This window comes from Toxorhynchites rutilus, chromosome 2, assembly GCF_029784135.1.
Source record: "Toxorhynchites rutilus septentrionalis strain SRP chromosome 2, ASM2978413v1, whole genome shotgun sequence".
NCBI classification, from domain to species: domain Eukaryota; kingdom Metazoa; phylum Arthropoda; class Insecta; order Diptera; family Culicidae; genus Toxorhynchites; species Toxorhynchites rutilus.
The window spans coordinates 189174892-189194766 of NC_073745.1; the positions used below are offsets into that span (position 1 = coordinate 189174892).

The following is a 19875-nucleotide window of genomic DNA, read 5'->3' on the forward strand; positions in this document are numbered from 1 at the left end:
ATTGCGACTGTATATGAATATAAATATATGAATGAATACATGAACATATGATATGGGCTTTCACATCTTGCTGGCTATTAAACTGGAAAACGTGTCCTTTCCAAGAGATCTGTTTTGTCATGAGACGCGTTTGAAGTGAAACGAAGTATGTATGCGAGCCCTAAGTTTACTTTATCAGTTGACAAAACCATTCATCTGCCAATACTTTTGGTCAATACTTAGTGTGCTAAATTATGTTATGCTTATTTCGTTCACGCTTGTCTCACGGTATTTACAAACTATCAACTATAATACATTATCAACGTAAGTTTTAAAGTTATCACAAGAAAGTCACGTCACATTTTCCTTACTTTCTCGAAAATAAAAACACTAATACACGCGAATAGTTAGTTGCAACAAAATCCTGTGCGCTGTTCGTCCGCGTGTGCTATATGGTCTCTGCTCCAGGAAGGTGTTTCCAAACGACCGGTGCCATCCGTTAACACGTTGTCGCACTCAACAGGTATGCCCATTTGCACAACTCCATTCATACCTGGCAAAAACAAAAACGGGTTTTGAAATATTTGTGGAATGCGGTATATTGTGAATCAGATTTAAAGACTAACCGCTTGCGTATCCTGAGAGCACAAGTGAATCCGAGGACTCGTATCGCTTTAGTGACGGACAAATTTGTTCACCAGACATTTTGATCAATCCTACAGCAATAGATATAAATACTTGTTCTATTCCCTGAAATGTCAAAACGTAGACTAAATAACCACTACTCAGGATCACAAAATAATGCCAGAATAACCTGATCTTGTAATGCTGAGGTCTCAAAATAATTTCCCCCGATGGAGGTCGCATAGAGTGAAGCCTCTTCCCGGGAAACTGCCCGCTTTTCCTCCAGGTCGAGCTTGTTACCTACCAGAGAGAGTACCATCGGCTCCTGGACGTTTCGCTGGAGTTCCTGAACCCATGATTTGATTTCAATGAAAGAATTGTACTGCGTCAAATCGAATACTAACAGCGCGGCATTCGCATTGCGGTAGTAGAGAGGAGCCATCGCCTTGAATCGTTCCTGGCCAGCAGTGTCCCAAACCTAGGGAAGTAATCGATGATGACTTGGAAAAAAAATCAAGAAAAACTGACAACCGTTCCGCACCTGCATCTTCACTTTGAAATCTTCCAGGTTGACTTTACACGTGAAAAACGAAGCACCTATTGTCGGTGATACCTCCTTTGTGTACACATTCGAAACATATCTAACAACCAGACTGGTTTTGCCGACGCCTGGAAGAGAGAACAGGAATTATTTCATAACAGTATAACTATTCCAAAAGTCCTATTCGAAACATAATTGCTTTATATACATGGGGGGGTACTAAAATAAAACAGGGATAGGTATATTCAGGATTTAAATAATTATCATTTTTTCCAATACACACAACTTCAAATGTCCAACTCCAATCCAAGACGGAGCAAGCACCCATTTAGTAATGGAACAAAAACGTTTGCGTGTATTTTGGATTGAAATTGTCATGTTCAAAAGACGTTTTCGATCTACATTGGGGTTTCCTTTTTTTCAGGAAAAATACAAAACAAAATATCCGTCACGGTTTCGAAGGAATTCTCTACGTTTTCATAACTGCCCACTATTTCTCAATTGGCCTAAACTGAAGCCCGAAGTCGGCCTTCAGATAGGTTTCATTGTCTATGAGCAAACACTCCTCCAGTCGTCAGCTGATCGTACAGCTTCCGGGCCCCGGGCTTCCGGGCTTCCGGCTTCCTGGCTACAGTATTCTGTGTGAGAGATCAGTTTAGTTCTTTGCTGTCTCGGTAAACCTTCCCGGACACGAACTCCTATATAAACCTATATAAAAGGGTCTGAGCCTAGGGGCACAGACGAAAGTTTGACGTAGGACTGTGATTGTTCACAGTTGTTTTTTAAACGTAATTCTTTTCTTCTGTTCTGTTATCTGTTATCTGTTAGTTTAACTCTTTTGAAACTCCAAATAGTTGCCCTGCCCGGCCGTTTGTTATATGTACTCAAAACCGTAAAACGGTTTGTAACGAAAAAAAATGAGCATCTGGCAGGAAGTTTAACTGTATAACTAAAAATGATTCATGAATATCAGTGTGACACATAACAGGATGGAATGATAGATGAAGTATATGTGGATCGGTAAACAAAAAAAATTATATCGTCATTGATTACATTAGTTATGTCATTACCTTTGTCTGGCTCCCTTCACATTGCTCAATTCCGGGTAACGAGAGGGCTGACTCATTAGCAAAGGTGGGTGCGATTGAAGGCGAAATTTATCAGCGTCAAATCACCTTCAATGAATTTTATTCTTTAGTTCGTAAAAATACCATCGCTAACTGGCAACGTAAGTGGAACGAAGATGAATTGGGCCGGTAGCTTCATTCGATTATCCCTATGGTTAGCCTCAAACCATGGTTCAAAAGTCTGGACTTGAGTCGGGACTTTATTCGCACCTTCTCCCGACTCATGTCCAATCACTGTTCGTTAGACGCGCTACTCTTTCGTTTTAATCTTGTCGCTAGCAATATCTGTGCTTGTGGCCAAGGTTACCACGACATCGAACATGTTGTTCGGTCGTGCGAGGAGTATCTTGTTGCCAGATCGAATTGAGAAAACTCTCTTCGGGCTAGAGGAAGGCAGCCCAATGTGCCGGTGAGAGATGTGTTGGCTAGGTTAGACCTTGATTACACGTCCCAAATATATGTCTTCCTAAAAGTTATCGATCTTCTTTCTTTCTTTCTTTGTTTTTAAGAGGCTTTAAACTTGGAAGTTCATTCGCCTCTATATCGATCTTCGTGTCTGATTGTCCTTATATACTTATATTCTGCTTTTCCTATTCCTTCGCGAGAAATCAAATCCCTTCTTACTAACAATAGAATAAGATGAAATGTAAACACATATTAGATATAAGATAGGCTTAAGAATTGAGTGTGATGAATGTGAGTGTGAACATTGTCAAAATATCCTTATACCCCTTCCTTTTCCTGAAGAAAATATTGGGGAAAAAGAAATGTCGTATATTGTGAATATATGGCAACACTTAAACATATCTTGTGTTATTGGGTCATACTATACGGCTATTCAAAGACGACAATCTGTGCTACAAGTGTCGTTTTGACAGTGTTGTGATTGTCCTTTTCAGTCTCAAGTTATAGCGCGTCAAAGATGGTGTCCACGAAGCAAGAAATTCGCCATATTTTTCGTTTTTACTACCTGTTTTTAAAACTGCAACGAAAGCGGCCGAAAAAATTCGTGTAGTTTATGGACCTTATGGGATGCTTTATTTTTAATGGAAAGCAATGATATTGTGATTTCTTCCCATTGTCTTATTCTTATTATTAGTCTTATTCTAAGGCATCGGAAGCAGTAACATTTCGGTGAAATAATGTTCGTTTGTAGACTATCACAACCAAGTCGTATTGGTTCTACTGTTCAATCTATCATAGAAGGAATTGAGTCATTGAGAATTTTGAATATGAAGATTATTCATATTTCATTTCGTTTAATTTTTGTGATGCGATGTAATGTCGATCTCATTAAGACCTCGCATGATAATCGCTGCCATTCTCCTAGCATTGATATCATTTTTCGCTGTACAATTGCCAAAATTGCCGCAGCCCGGAAGACACTCGCTTAACATATTAAGGACCGCTTACGAGTTTTCTCGTGTTTCGCGTTCCGTCTGTTACAGATGGATCACGAAATAACCCGTGTTTTCTACACTTGATGGTTAAATCTTTGGTTTGCCAAGAATGAAACATGGCCTACCGATGGCTCGCCTTCGTTTCATCCACACCGAAGGAATCTTGCATGAAACTGATGATGCATGAAATCTTGCATCCGATTATTTTAACATAGCACGAATTATTGCACTCAATTTGGGGTTCATACAACATCATGGGAACGAAGTTGAAAGAAAGAATGCATAATACATGATTTACATTCGTATCCGCTCGCAAAACATACCTCTTCTATTTGTTAAATTACTCACTTATTTTATTATTTCCACTGTTGATGTCTCAGGCGAAAAAAATGCTGGATAAATTTGCCGTCTAATGATATATATTATAACATATATAGTAAGAATTATTCTGCGTAATATGCGTTTCAAAACAATGTTAATAAAAGTTACATTTTTCGTAGAGTGACCCCCCTATACAGAAATCAAAGACGTAGTCCTACGTCAAAACGGTTAAACGTTTCTTTGAAGGTTTTTCTTTGAATAGTGCATTATAGCACTTCATAGCACATTTTGCATTCATAAAAAAAACTATAGGAAGGTTGTATCTGAGACACGACCGCGTAGGGCGTAGGGCGTAGGACAGTAAATATAATAAACTAGTTTATCTTTTCGGATATTAGTTATTTAAGAATGCATCAAAATTTCATAAATAACTCTTTAGTAGAAAGTTTCGTATACACTGAAAAGGTTTAATGGCTTGCGTAGTTTTGTAGAATCAGTAGTTTTTATCTTTCGAATAAAGTGATTATCATACCATTTCATTTAGCTGAATTATTGACGCTTAAAAGAAGAATCGATTCCTCCTCGGCAAACCAAAGCCCCGACAATTGGACACATCGTTGCTCCGGAGCAGAATTATAAACGCTTAAGAAGAAATTGATTCCTCCTCGGAATTATACAGCAAACATAAGCCCCTCTTCCCAGCAATTTGAAACGACGATCGATTGCGGCATTCATAAACAAATAATTTTATAACACTGCTTCCAACAATATGATTTCTTTGATATGGTGAAATATTCACTACACCATATCAAACACTATCAAATCCATAGTCAATGGCACCCATCGGTATCGAATTATCATCGATATCTCGATTTTCGCTAAATGCTCCTTTCATTTCGGCTGCAGAAACGAAATTGAATTGGAAGTGAATAGCATAATGCATAGGCGTGTGAGCGTGACCTTCTTCATCTTACATCGCAATACGATTTAATGGATTTCCGAGTGTGCACTAGCTTATATACGGATTTATGTGATTTCAATAGCCTATTTAGTTTTCGGGTCATCAATTAACAACCATATAAGGTCCAGAAGTCCAGACGCTGAACCCAATTTTCGACGACGAAGTTCATCAATCGTCGCTGGCTTGTTGGCATAGACCATAGACTTGACGTAGCCCCACAGCAAATAGTCTAACGGCATCAAATCGCACGACCGAGGCGGCCAATTGACTGGGCCATTACGTGAGATAACACGCTCACCAAACTTGGTTTTCAATAAATCGATTGTTAAATTCGCTGTGTGGCTTTTGGAGTCGTCCTGTTGAAGCCACATATTGTCCAAGTCCATATTATCCAATTCGAGGCGAAATATTCAGTTATCATTGAGCGGTAGCGATTCCTATTCACAGTAACGTGCCGGTCTTCATCATCCCGGTAGTAGTACGGCTCAATGACGCCGCCGGACCATAAACCGCACCAAACCGTATTTTTTCGGGATGCAATGGTGACTCATGGAGTACGTGTGGATTGCTGCCTGACCAATAACGCATATTTTGCTTATTGACGAAGCCATTCTGCCAGAAATGAGTCTCGGCACTGAAGATGATTTCTCGATGAAAATCCGGATCATTTTCAAGTTGTTGCTCAGCCTAATTCACGAACATACGACGCTTCTCATGGTCAAGCGACTTCAGTTCTTGCGTCAATTTGATCTTGTAAGAATGTAGGCCATGATCTTTTCGCAAAATTCGTCACAACGAAGTCACAGAGATGGCCACCGCTTGAGACCGACGTTTGAGAGACTGATTTGGATCTTCCTCAATTGATGCGCTAGCGGCAGCAATATTCTCGACACTACGGGCACTACGGGCACGAGCAAATTTCAATAAGCTCGACTCGTTGTTGAATCGTATATATTTCCATTATGAAATGGCAAATCTTACTGAAAAGAAATGTCAAGAGAGCGGGAAAAAATATGGCGTCGTTTGCTGTCCCTATCGGTCTACTTTTGTAGCGTCCCTATTAAAATACCCTTTATTTTACGCATGGAAGTCCAAAAGTTGAGAGGGGCTTTTCCATTAACACCAAATGTATGAAAACATGCATGAGGAATCGGTTGTGCTATACGACAAATTTATGATGCTGTGATGTTTCACGTTGAAAGGATAGCAACGATATTTCTGATATTTTTGAAAAAATAGGGAACATCACGCTTCTCAGTCGTCGTTCAACTCAAGCAAAATTCACAAACAATTTATTTATTTGAGGTATTGGCAATCGTTTCTATTTTTTTTTGTTCTAGCTAGTAAATTATGTTCTAAGAATTACAACAATAGAACTACAGTCGAACTCCGATTAGCCGGGGTAGCCACAACCACAACCGGCGTAGAGTTGTCATCACGGAAGCTATGGAAGAGCTGAATCTCGTAGTGTTTCCTAACGGCGATGGACCTTAGCTTTTCCATCCACAACCTGCGGCCTCGTTTGCTTTGGTGGAGACACTCGTACTTGATAGGTAACGATCACTACCTGACTATTATCCGCACAGACAATAAATACTGATCACTTATCGCAGCCCGGCTAACGGTTGAATCACTTGAGCGACAGTAGATATCTATCTCGAATGGAACTTCTAAGTTAACGACCGGGGTTATTCAAGTTCCACCTTACCTATACAATGTGCCCTATAATAGAGATCGAATTGACTTTGCTCGTCCAGCTCGTCAGCTCTATTTTACTATGATATATAACGAGCAAAGTCGATAGCATCGACCGAGTGAAAGCCATCGATGCAACTGTCAGATTTTTTTTAAGTTGTTGGTTTGCTTGTTGCATACCTACAGAGTTATTTTGTTTTAGTTAGCGTCCCTGACATTTCCTTTGTGAAACATTTCAGAAACGCTTTAATATATGCAATTTGCAACACAAGAAATTCGAGCTCAGTAAAAAGTTATCTCGATTTACAAAATACGAAATTTCGCTCGGGGTGATAGTGATTGTATCGACTTCTCGGTTCGATTTATCAGGGCGTTGCAAAAATTTTCACACAGGTACATACTATAGGGTACCGAGTGGCCTGGATGCATTGCGTTCACAGAGTGGTCTGCGTAAAAGAGGTACACGATAGCACGCATAAAGGCTGGAATGCAAGACGGAGCACAGTCTCGCAAGCCTACAAAGCAAAGCCGTCCGTATCATTTGCAATTGTTATGGGCCAGTTGTTAATATCAAAACATACAGGAAGTGGTATGCTAGGTTCCGAAGAGATAAGACTTACATGGACTTGCCGTGGTCATGCCGCCCACATGTTATCGAAAATGTTGAGCAGGTCTATGATGACGTTAGGGATAATTCAAGGCAGTCAATGAGGGCGTTGGCTAGAAGATATCGGTGTTCAGCTGCCACTTTGACTAGAACGCTTCTTTCCATTGTTCGCAGAATGGGCTATCATCCATTTAGAGTAGATGCGAGGATACTACAGAAACGGATTGTGCTGTCTAAAGTTATGCTGGAGAAAAGCGAGCGAGATAACTTGCTTTCCAGTCTGGTAACCAGTGATGAATCGAAAATTTCGAACGTTTCCCCAACGTAGCTTTGAAAGCGGCAGTCCTAGCATTCCCCGATATGTTCAGGACAGCCATGCAGAAGTGTCTAGACGAATGCTACTTTCCGGATCGATGGAAGGTACAACAGCTAGTACTACTGCCCAAGCCAGGAAAGACGCCGGGTGGTCCAGCATCGTATAGACCCATATGCCTGTTGGACACTCTTGGGAAACTTTTGGAGAGAATCATCCTTAATAGGCTGACGGAATTCACGGAGGGAGTTCGTGGACTGTCCGATAATCAATTCGGATTTCGGAAAGGGAGATCCACGGTAGATGCCATTCGCATAGTGGTCGAAAGAGCCAACAGAGCATCCAAACAGAAGCTCAGAGGAAATCGATACTGCGCAGTGATAACGATCGACGTTAAGAACGCGTTCAATAGTGCCAGCTGTGAGGCCATCGCGACTGCGCTCCACACGATGAAAGTCCCAGACTACCTGTGTAGAATACTGAGAAGCTACTTCGAGAACCGTGTGCTGGTGTACGAGACAAACACGGGCCAGGCGCAGATTAAAACTACGGCGGGAGTTCCGCAGGGCTCTATCCTGGGCCCATCGCTCTGGAACAGTATGTACGATGGTGCGATGGTACGATGGACTAAAACTGAATCTGCCCAGAGGTGTGGAGATCATTGGCTTCGCGGATGACATCGTTATTCTCGCGACGGGGGAATCTTTGGAACGGGTCGAAATGCTCGCGACCGAGTCGATAGACATGATCGGAAGGTGGATGCAAAGTGTGAAACTGCAGATAGCCCACCACAAGACGGAAATGCTGATTGTCAGCAACCGCAGGGCGGTGCAACGTGCAGAAATCACAATTGGAGAGCACTCGATAACCTCGAAGCGAGACCTAAAATACCTGGGGGTGCAGATCGACGATCGACTGAACTTCAACAGTCACGTCGACTACGCTTGTAAAAAAGCAACGAAGGCAATCAATGCACTGACACGAATCATGCCCAACAACTTTGGCCCAAGCAGCAGTAAGAGGTACCTCTTGGCTAGTGTCTCCTCATCGACACTACGTTACGGTGGTCCAGCCTGGATCGCGGCGTTAGAAACTCAGCGGAACACGAAGAGGCTGAATAGTACGTACCGGCTCATGGCGATGCGAGTCGCGAGTGCGTACAGAACCGTGTCAACAGAAGCGGCCTACGTCATAGCCAGGTTGGTCCCCATAGACATCATCTTGGCGGAGGACAGCGAGTGCTATAGGAGGAGGGGAACCAGAGGAATCCGGACGCTAATGAGGGCGGAGTCGATGGCTAGGTGGCAGCAAAAGTGGAGTGCGGCGCAAAACGGCAGGTGGACGCACAGGCTCATACCGACACTAATGGGCTGGGTGAACAGGAAACACGGAGAGGTAAATTTCCATCTAACGCAGTTTTTGTCTGGTCATGGCTGCTTCAGGCAGTATCTGCACCGGTTCGGATACGCAAGATCGGCTCTTTGTCCGGAGTGTGGAAATGTAGAGGAAACACCGGAACACATCGTATTCGAATGTCCCAGATTCACCACAGTGCGCGAGGGGCTGCCTACCCTTCATGCTGGGAACATCGTGGAGGAAATGTGTCGTGACGAGGGCACCTGGAACGCAGTAAACAGTGCAATCGTACATATCATGTCCGAGCTACAGCGGAAGTGGAGGACCGACCAGCATACGGATAACGCCTGACCATAAGAGATGAACAATCGAGACGGCTGTAGTACCGGATAGTCCCCCCCCCCGAGAGCCGCCGTGACGGAGTGCGCGTCATGTTGGAGGGCACTACCTAATCGGCGCTCCGCTGGGAAGAGAAATCCTGCGAGGGTGACTGTGACGGGGCGCGCGTCAAGTTGGAGGGCGCTTCCTAATCGGTGCACGTCTCGACAGGTAATCGGATACTGCCGCGAATGACTGAAAAATGCCTGCCTGACAACGCCTGATCGTGGCCTGGATGGAAGAACACCGCGAACGCTCGAAGGAGCGAGCATCAAGGATGAAACCATGATCAAAATGGTGCATACCCCACGAGAGTAGCTGTGACGGAGTGCGCGTCATGTTGGAGGGCACTACCTAATCGGCGCTCCGCTGGGAAGAGAAATCCTGCGAGGGTGACTAATCGGCGCTCCGCTGGGAGAGAAATCCTGCGAGGGTGACTGTGACGGGGCGCGCGTCAAGTTGGAGGGCGCTTCCTAATCGGTGCACGTCTCGACAGGTAATCGGATACTGCCGCGGAGAACAGCAAAAATGCCTGCCTGGCAACGCCTGATCGTGGCCTGGACGGAGAAACACCGCGAAGGATGAAGCCATGATCAAAATGGTGTATACCCCACGAGAGTAGCTGTGACGGAGTGCGCGTCATGTAGGAGGGCACTACCTAATCGGCACTCCGCTGGGAAGAGAAATCCTGCGAGGGTGATTGTGACGGGGCGCGCGTCAAGTTGGAGAGCGCTTCCTAATCGGTGCACGTCTCGACAGGTGAGAAATCCCGCGAGGGTGACTGTGACGGGTTGCGCGTCAAGTTGGAGGGCAATTCCTAATCGGTACACGTCTCGACGGGTAAATGGATGCCTGCGAAGAGGACATAAGCGCAGTGGAATGAAAAGCGAATAGAGAGAAAAAATGTTGAGAAAAAGGGAAGGACAACGTTAATCAGCGTTGAAAACTCGAAGAGTGCATGAGCACAGCCGCCCCCTGAAGTAGTCGCCTAGGTGTGGTCCCAGGGGGAATGAGGCAACGAGTAGAGGGCTTGGTTTTTGTGGGTGCGATCCCCACTCGACGTCTGTGTTAACCCTTCCCCGATAAGGCTGGTAGAGCGTTCCTCACCTCTATAAAAAAAAAAAATTCATTCGCATTCGCCGTATTCGCCCGACTTAGGCTCAACAGATTATCACCTGTTCAGGTCTATGCACAATCGTATGAGGAATAGAGAATTCAGATATAAGCAGAATGCCTAGACTTCCCTACGGAGTATTTAAGTTGCTGAATTCAGATTCATTCTTTGCTAGGGATATAGACCAGCTCAAGGTTAGATAGAGGTACTGTCGCGGATCACGTCACAGATGTTGGAAGAGAGGCAGAGCACAGTCTTTCAGCCTGCGTAAGAGGGGCATACGATAACACGCATGATACGGTACCGAGTGGCCTGCGTAAGAGAGATAGCACGCATAAAGGTTACATGCAATGCGCTCGCCGAATAGTGGAACGCAAGGCAGAGCACAGTTTCGTAAGCCTGCATGACAACCCGTTCATGATGAGGCATCTCTTCTGTGTGAAAATCTTCTGTGTGAAATCCTCTTTCGCGAGTTCGAGAACCTGAGCTCCTCTAGGACGGGGTTTTGGAATCGCACAGCGGAAATTCCAGATCCAGTAATCAGTGCGCCAACAACATCCAACTAGCGTCGTCTTCGCAATGCTTGCACGTCGTCGATCAAATCATCTGTTCTTCCAATCGTAACACTGCGGTGACGTTATTTTCAAAGCATTTGACAAGTTCTACAGGAAAACGACGAGTTGTGACTACGACATAATTGTTTTGACCGAAACGTGGTTGCGCCCAGACGTAGTAAACACTGAGCTTACATCAATCTACTGCATTTTTCGTTGTAACCGCAATGCTAACACAAGCACTCTACAACGCGGCGGCGGTGTTTTGGTCGCTGTTGAATCCGATCTTCGTTGTAATGCAGTTACGTTAACAAGCTGTACTCATCTCGAACAAATGGCTTTAGAAATGATGTATAGTGGAGCAACTGCAGACTCACCCTAGAAAATCGCTGACTTCTTCGCGGATGCGCAAGCAAAGGTTTCCAGAGGTGTGAAAGATGGCACCGATCACTCCAATCCACAGATCTGGTGGTGTTCACGCCATTAGCAACTACCGACGAATCTCGATACTATGCTGCATCACCAAAGGTTTTGAAGAACTCGTCCACGGGAATCTCTTCAATGCTGTTCGTCCACTGATAACTGATGCTCAACACGGTTTCGTGAATAGAAGGTCGGCGTTAATTTTGACACCAAACTGAAGTTTACCGAACACATCAACACCGTCATCCGCTGTTTTATCCGCTACGCCTTAAGGCAACTGCCATGGAATGATCCCACTCATCTTCCTGATTACGAGACTCGCTGTATGCACATCGACTTGGAAACTCTGTTGGCAAGGAGGACGAAAATTCAAAGTTTGTTTGTCTTTGATTTGTTGTTCGGAAACATCGACTGTGCGCAGTTAATCAACGAGATACGTTTCTATGCTCCCATCAGACAGCTCTTCACAGTTATCTCCAGTGACAAAAAAGTCCAATTTGGATGGTCCTGATGGTTGTTTCAACGGGTACTGGAGGGATTTAAGGAAGGAGGAACAGTATTTTTCAACCAGGAATTTTGGTGGAAGCTCGTGCATGGTTTGGGCGGGATTCTGTGCAACCAGAAAGCTCAAGATAGCTTTCGCATAATTCAAAATGAATCGCAAGGGCATACATGTTCTGGAATCTTCTCTTCTACCGTTTTTGCGTAACATCGTTGCAAAAAAATCACAGAATCTACATTGAGGGAAAGCGGAACACCACGATTGATGAGCTCAATGCCGCAATATCGAGAATATTGGAAAATATCGAGAAATCCGTTCTACAGAATTTGGTAAATACTATGCCAACACGAATTTTCCAGGTAATTAAACAGTTACCAACTATTGACATGTTAGATCTGCCGATTGTTTTGAATTTTTCATTGATAATACACTGGAGTCGCTTTTTACGCGGGGGATACGTGCCGCGTAAACAAAAACCGCGTAAATTCCAAAATCCACGTAAAAAACCGCGTAAATTCCAAAACCCGCGTAACAATAAACCGGGTGAATTTTAAAATCCGTATAAAAATCTAACAAACAGTGAATTATAAATTAAAAATGCAACTCATATTTTAACAAATGATTAACTGATTTTTTGTTGTAAAGGGTGTGTCACATCAAATTGCATCACAGAAAAAACGCTGTAGAAATTCGCCCAGTAGACCGATCCTTTTGAAAATTTTAGACTGTAAAATAAAAACTATTAAACAACTTTTGGCATTTTCTTTTTATTCATACTTCGAGCCCAAGCCTGTATGCTCGCACCTTCCTCTTTACCCAGTCCATAAGGTTCTGTACAACGTCAGGTTGTAGTTTTTTTTGAACAGAAATCCATTTTCTCTTGAAGTCCGCCTCCGATTTGACAACTTTTGGGTTCTTCCGGAGGGCCTGCTTCATAATCGCCCAATATTTCTCTATTGGGCGAAGCTCCGGCGCGTTGGGCGGGTTCATTTCCTTTAGCACGAAGGTGACCCCGTTGGCTTCGTACCACTCCAACACGTCCTTTGAATAGTGGCACGAAGCGAGATCCGGCCAGAAAATGGTCGGGCCCTCGTGCTGCTTCAATAGTGGTAGTAAGCGCTTCTGTAGGCACTCCTTAAGGTAAACCTACCCGTTTACCGTGCCGGTCATCACGAAGGGGGCGCTCCGCTTTCCGCAAGAGCAGATCGCTTGCCACAACATGTACTTTTTGGCAAACTTGGATAGTTTCTGCTTGCGAATCTCCTCCGGAACGCTGAATTTGTCCTCTGCGGAGAAGAACAACAGGCCCGGCAGCTGACGAAAGTCCTCTTTGACGTAGGTTTCGTCGTCCATTACCAGGCAATGCGGCTTCGTCATCATTTCGGTGTACAGCTTCCGGGCTCGCGTCTTCCCCACCATGTTTAGCCTTTCGTCGCGGTTAGGAACCTTCTGAACCTTGTATGTACGCAGGCCCTCCCGCTGCTTGGTCCGCTGGACGAATGAACTTGACAAATTCAGCTTATTGGCGACATCCCGGACCGAACTTCTCGGATCACGTCTAAACTGCTTAACTACGCGCTTGTGATCTTTTTCACTGACGGAGCATCCATTTTTGCCGTTCTTCACCTTCCGGTCGATGGTTAGGTTCTCGAAGTATCGTTTTAGTACTCTGCTGATCGTGGATTGGACGATTCCCAGCATCTTACCGATGTCCCGATGTGACAACTCCGGATTCTCGAAATGAGTGCACAGGATTAATTCACGACGCTCTTTTTCGTTCGACATTTTTCCAAATTTACGAAAAATTTACAGTGAAGCATGGCCAACGGGATCTATACACTCTTATCTGATTATAAGCGAAAGCTGAAGATATAATTCCTAAAAATTAAATTTTTACAGCGTTTTTTCCGTGATGCAATTTGATGTGACACACCCTTTATGCTGCAATCATGATATCTGAATCTCCTTTTATTGTCAAAATTAGAACCAGAAGCAAAATTGCACATATATGGTGACTTTAATCAAAATAAAGCAGACTTTCTAACTGACAACGAAAATGAATCCATTCTACTTCCAGTCGTCGGCGAAAATTATACTCTACAATTCATTTTCGACGAACTTGCTCTACTCGGTCTTAATCAAATAAACCTCGTAAAAAACAGTCAAAATACATATCTAGACCTTTTATTCACAAATATGACCGAAGACTTCTGTGTGTATAAATCCATGACTCCGCTCTGGAAAAACGAGACTTTCCACACAGCAATATAATACTCAATTTTTACGCAAAAAAAGCAAGTGCCTGCCGACTGTGAGTATGTGGAAGTGCCGGAATACAATAAGACTAATTTCGAAGCAATTAAATGTATTCTACGTACAATAGATTGGGAACATATGCTTAGTAATGAAGGAAATGTAAACCAATCTGTACAAAATTTTCACGAATTTCTGAATAACATAATGTCAGAACTCGTCCCGAAGAAAAGGAGACGTAGAACTCGCGAATACAACAATGTGGTTCAATCCACAAATAAAAAATTTAAAAAATCAAAAACAAAAAGCACACAAAAAGTATAAACTAACAGAATCGGATGAAAACTTTATTAGTTACCACCTTATTGGTCAAAAACTGAATTCGGCCATAAATATCGCATATGAAGAATATAATCGGAAGGTCGAATCTGAAGTCAAATCCTGTCCGAAGAACTTTTTCAATTACGTGAAGTCTAAACTTAAGAGCAATAATATTCCATCACGTGTGCATCTCGACGAGAATGTGGGTAGCACTTCGAAAGAAATATGTAATCTTTTCGGCAATTTTTTTCAGGAAGTCTATACCACATTCTCCGAGCAAAACCGTGACCGAAAGTACTTTTCATTTCTACCGGAATTTTCCAACAACATATCTGTGAACAGTATCACACATCAGGAAATACATAAAACACTAAAAAATCTGAGCGCATCGAAAGGCCTAGGTCCTGACGGAATTGCACCTGTAATCCTCAAGAACCTGGCTGACGAACTTACGCCTCCTCTTCATCTCCTATATAATATGTCTTTAAAAACTGGAATATTCCCAGACAAATGGAAACAATCTTTCTTAGTGCCTATCTTCAAATCAAGCTCAAAGTCTGACATCCGTAATTACCGTGGCATTGCTATTATCTCTTGCATTCCTAAATTATTTGAATCAATTATTAAAGAAAAAATCTTTCAACTCTCAAATTACTTGTAGACAACACGTTTTTTTTCCAATGCCGCTCTACATCAACTAACCTATTAGAATTCGTCACTTTTTTACTAAATGCAATGGACAATGGCAAACACGTAGAAGCCCTCTATACGGACTTTAGTAAAGCATTTAACCGAATCGACATCCCATTGTTAATCTTCAAACTGGAAAAAATAGGAATAGCACACAGTCTTTTGAAATTGCTTAACTCATATTTAATAGAACGCGAACAAATAGTTCGTTTCCAAAACAACCATTCAAACTCCATTAAAATCACTTCGGGAGTGCCGCAAGGATCCCATCTTGGCCCTCTTCTTTTCATTTTGTACATTAATGACATTTCCTTTATTATTAAGCATATAAATGTACTCATATATGCTGACGACATGAAGCTTTTCGCGGAAATTGGAAATGACAGCGACTTTGAAGCATTCCAGAATGAAATAAATGTATTCTACACGTGGTGTAAAAGAAAGCTTCTAACAACTTAATGCAAAAAATGTACTGCAATAACATTCAGCAGAAGCCCTATATTATTAACATTAGAATTAAGGAAAATGTATATATACTAGTAACAATACAGTAAGGAGCTCGGCTCCTTTAAACTTATGTAACTGAGCCTGTAAAAATAAACGATTTGAATAAAAAAAAAACATTCAGCAGAAGACAACAAACACCAAATATTGTAATATCCCTAGGAAACGAAACTGTAAAAAAGGTGTCATTCTTGACTCTAGACTCACATTTATTGAATACTACAACTCAGTAATAAACAAAGCAAATAGAGTGTTAAGCTTCGTAAAACGCTTTGCACATAACTTCCAGAACTCATATACAATAAAAACATTATACACCACATATGTAAGACCTATTTTGTTATACTGCAGCATTGTTTGGAACCCTTATATTGTCGCACACGAAGAATGCATAGAGTCTCTCCCCAAACAATTTCTTTTGTATGCACTTCGTAAATCGAACTAGACATCATTCCCTCTTCCCTCATACGAAGCACGCTGCATGCTCATCAACATACAAGCACTTAAAGAACGTAGAAAACATTCAATGCTTTTCTTTGTAAACGATCTTATTTCACAACGTTGTACAGTCAGCGGAATTGTTATCTGGCTTAAACTTTTATGTACCAGGACGTCAATTAAGAACAAGGAGCTTATTCCAAATAAAAGCATCTAGAACAAATTATGCAAGCAACGTTCGTGTAAGTCGCATGATGCTCATGTACAATCGTCATTGCGACAAAATTGACATCACAATGAATAGAGAACAATAGAAACATGTGCCGTGGAAATAACAATTAGGCGGCGGTGACACTGGATGCAGAAAAGTGATCGTACGAATTGTATGCAATAGTGAAAGTAAGCAACCACATTGAGTTGTATTGGTGTGGTTACATTGCTTCCACCTTGTTTCGTTCGAATTCGTCAGCTTCTATCGAACAAAATTGTTTGTTTCTATTCGTACAATCAAATTTTCGTGCGTACTCCTATCCAAAGTAACCTTAGCCTTAGTCTATAAGAAAACATTGTAATAACATATGTATGTAGTCTACATTTGATTGACGAAATAAATAAATAAATAAATAAATTATTTCTCAGCTACTAATCAGTGATACAATACAAACTCATTTCGTGAAAAGTCACATCAATTAGTACATTGAATTTGTACGCGGCTGATATATGCTGCGTAAAAAAACCGCGTAAATATCGAAATCCGCGTAATTCCGAAATCCTCGTAAAAAAAACCGCGTAAATTCCGAAATTCGCGTAAGTTCCAAAAACCGCGTAAAAAATCCGCGTAAAAAGCGACTTCAGTGTACTTATGAATGAAGAAATGGTCTTATAAAAACTGGACAGACGAAATTACCATATTTAAGCCCAATAAATGAACGAACTAATATTTGAATGAAATTTTCGTTAAATATACTTTATTCTAAGCATTCAACAATGTATGAAAATATCTTGTTGAAATTCTAACTGTTTGTGTTACAACAAAATATATTCAGGGTGGTCTTATAGTAGTTGCACAGAATGTATTATATTTCAACAATGTGCGCAAGGCAGAACGTAACCTTCGAGGTAACGCAAAGATCTTTTGGCGATTTGTAAATAGCAAACGTAAATAGATTTCCTTGCCTTCTTCTCTGTTTCTAAACGATAAAGTGACGTCTTTTGCCAGTAGTAAATCTACTTTGTTTGTAAAATACTTCATGAATGTATATAGCACGGAATCAATTTCGTCATAAAATGCCACTAATGTTTTGCGCTTCGTTTCAAGTGACGGATATTTAGTTTGAACTTTTTCCATCGCTGCCGAGGACGTTGTTTATGCCGTTCACAAAACCAAACAATCTTAATACCCTGGGTCCGATGGCATTCTTACTGCTTTATTGAATAAAATATTGTTTAGTAAAACAGTTTTGATATTCTCGCTGTAAATAAACGACATCACTCGACTGCTAACGGTGTAAGAATTTGTTTGCCAATAAAGGTCACCACAGACTTCAAAAATTTATTAATTTATCCGCGGAATAGTGTATTGATAACATGTCAATCATCATCCAGAAACATATTGCTATAAGCTATGTCCCTAAAACACTATCGGTCGATGAGAAGTCTGCAATCCGCCTAAAGTGACGCCAGCCATAAGTGTTGAAAATCAACATAATACAGAAAAAAATTAATAGTTCCACAATTTAGTATTCGATTCTGAACGTGTAAGAATATTATTTGGGATGACATACGTATATGTGCCTCTACCACGCACAACTTATTTTGTACACACGAAATACGTTTGCTACATCAAACCTTACGTTATCTTGATCCCAAAAAATGTTATCATTTTGCGAAAAACCACGTTATCCACACTTTTCTCCGCTGTTACTGATAACTAGTGCTGGAGTAAGCTGGGAAGAATTTTACTTATTTATTTTTCATTAAAAGTCAGTTATCATAGTTCATTTCTTCATGCATAGATGGATAGATTTTATTACGCCGTTTACATTTATTTTCTTTGTTTGAGCAAAATCACCAACACGTGTTATACGGCTTAATTTGGTAATTTGAAAGAAGATAGAATAAAGAAATGCAAGCTCATAGCTTTTAACTACCCAATGAAAGAAAACCGACTCAAAACTAAAACAACTGATCTGTTTCATAATTCTGCATAAAATGTGCACGTTTTATTGAAAAACTAAAATTGAAGCTCAATTTAAGCGCTTCTAACAGTATTAGAGCATGCCCGTAAAACCAACTGTACCAGCAGTAAATGCTTACCTTGAGATCCCAAAACGACAATTTTCGCTTCAATGGCCTTCATGTTTCACTATATTTCCTTTCGATACTTCAGTGCCGATTTATTTTTTCCTCTTTTCTACTGCTGCTACGTTGCGTTTTCGTTTTTCTTGCTTTTCCGCCTCGACTGCCTGTCCGAATGATAGGCAGTATTTATTATCCAACTGAAAAGTCGGTTGTATGATTTTATCATTGGAATGTCAACAGATTGTATAAAACAAGAAAATAGCAATGAATGCTCGTTCCGTTTTTTTTTTTGTTTTTCGCAAACACTTGTCAACATCCACCAAACCTTGCTGCTCTCCAAAAGTCCCTTTTCATATAGTAAAAGGAAAACCGTAGAAAGTATCGGGGAAACCCATTCGGTTTTTTTTTTCGTTTTCCCGTCGTGCTCTACTAAGTAAGGATTATTAATGTTCTAGTACAAACACCTGAACACGATCATCGTTTTGTTTCTTACTTTGAAACCGGTATAGAACTGTTCCCAATTCGTCCGTTATATTAAAATGTATTATGTTGCAGCCTAAACTAGGACTGAATTTCTCCACAACTTTCGAAACCAAAACTGCTGAATTTTCCTTTTGTCTCTGCACGTTCACTACGCTTAATGAATGGAAAGATGTAAACAAAGTTACTATCAAATTGCTGACAGCTATGGCAATGAATGTCAATATTGTGACCTTGTTCAGGGTACATTCATGACAAGGTAGTCTGGACTGACTAGTGCATCAGTACACTGAGAGGAATAGATAGTAAATACGACGAATTTTTTGGTACATGTTACCAATTCTCTAGTCATTTTCTACCCTACTAATCATTGGTACATATCTGAGAGAGAGGAGCCAGCTGAATGACAGATAGATTGTTTTCTTCTTATTCTTCTTACGCATCATCATCAAGAAAATTCCAATCTGACAATTTCAATCAAGCAAGTTGTTGTCATTCATTTGTGAGAAAAGTGTTCAAACTTGACGTGAACCTTTGTTTGTGAGTACTTTTGTTCGTTTTTATCCCCGATTTGATTTTTGACGTAGGACTGTGTCTAACAGGAATATATGGGGGGTATAAAAAGGATCATGTAGAAAATAATAAAAGATGTACCAGGTCAGCCCACATCATGGCTTCCATCAGCATCGGCCCATTCCAACATTTTTTTTTTACTTTTGATAATTTCGATATAGTTGTTCTATAGAATTATTTCGATGATTACTAAAACAATATCCGAAATAAGAAGCAAACTGTTTTTTATGATTTGTTTGTCGGTGGAGATCTTTTGTGAATTTATGGGTGTTTTGGGCTCATTTGTGACTTTTTCCGATCTTTCATTCAGTTTCCGCTAATTCTTTCATTCTTTCACTCATTCTTTCACTGGTTCCAGTTTGATTTATTGCTGCAAGCTCAGTGAATCGATTTTTGCAATGTGGGCGATGATTGTATATT

General features: G+C 41.3%; 1 protein-coding gene and 1 long non-coding RNA gene across 6 annotated transcripts in view; one reads left to right on the top strand and one right to left on the bottom strand.

Moving 5' to 3' along the window:
- LOC129771444 (uncharacterized) overlaps positions 1-19875 on the top strand; it is a 31138-nt gene that overhangs the window by 4504 nt on the left and 6759 nt on the right. The window lies entirely within an intron of this gene.
- LOC129771441 (uncharacterized) lies at positions 151-19039 on the bottom strand. Of its 5 annotated transcripts, none has more exons than XM_055775077.1 (6): positions 18896-19036; positions 18418-18828; positions 1145-1272; positions 794-1081; positions 606-729; positions 151-532 (listed from the first exon to the last, which is right to left on the bottom strand). In XM_055775077.1, the coding sequence occupies exons 2-6, from the start codon at positions 18458-18460 to the stop codon at positions 387-389; spliced, it is 729 nt and encodes a 242-aa protein (XP_055631052.1). In that variant the 5' UTR covers positions 18461-18828; positions 18896-19036; the 3' UTR covers positions 151-386. The 5 variants fall into 5 exon arrangements, with proteins under 5 accessions (XP_055631052.1, XP_055631054.1, XP_055631053.1 ...); XM_055775079.1 differs by having other exon boundaries at positions 18418-18566; positions 18896-19035; XM_055775078.1 differs by having other exon boundaries at positions 18418-18599; positions 18896-19035.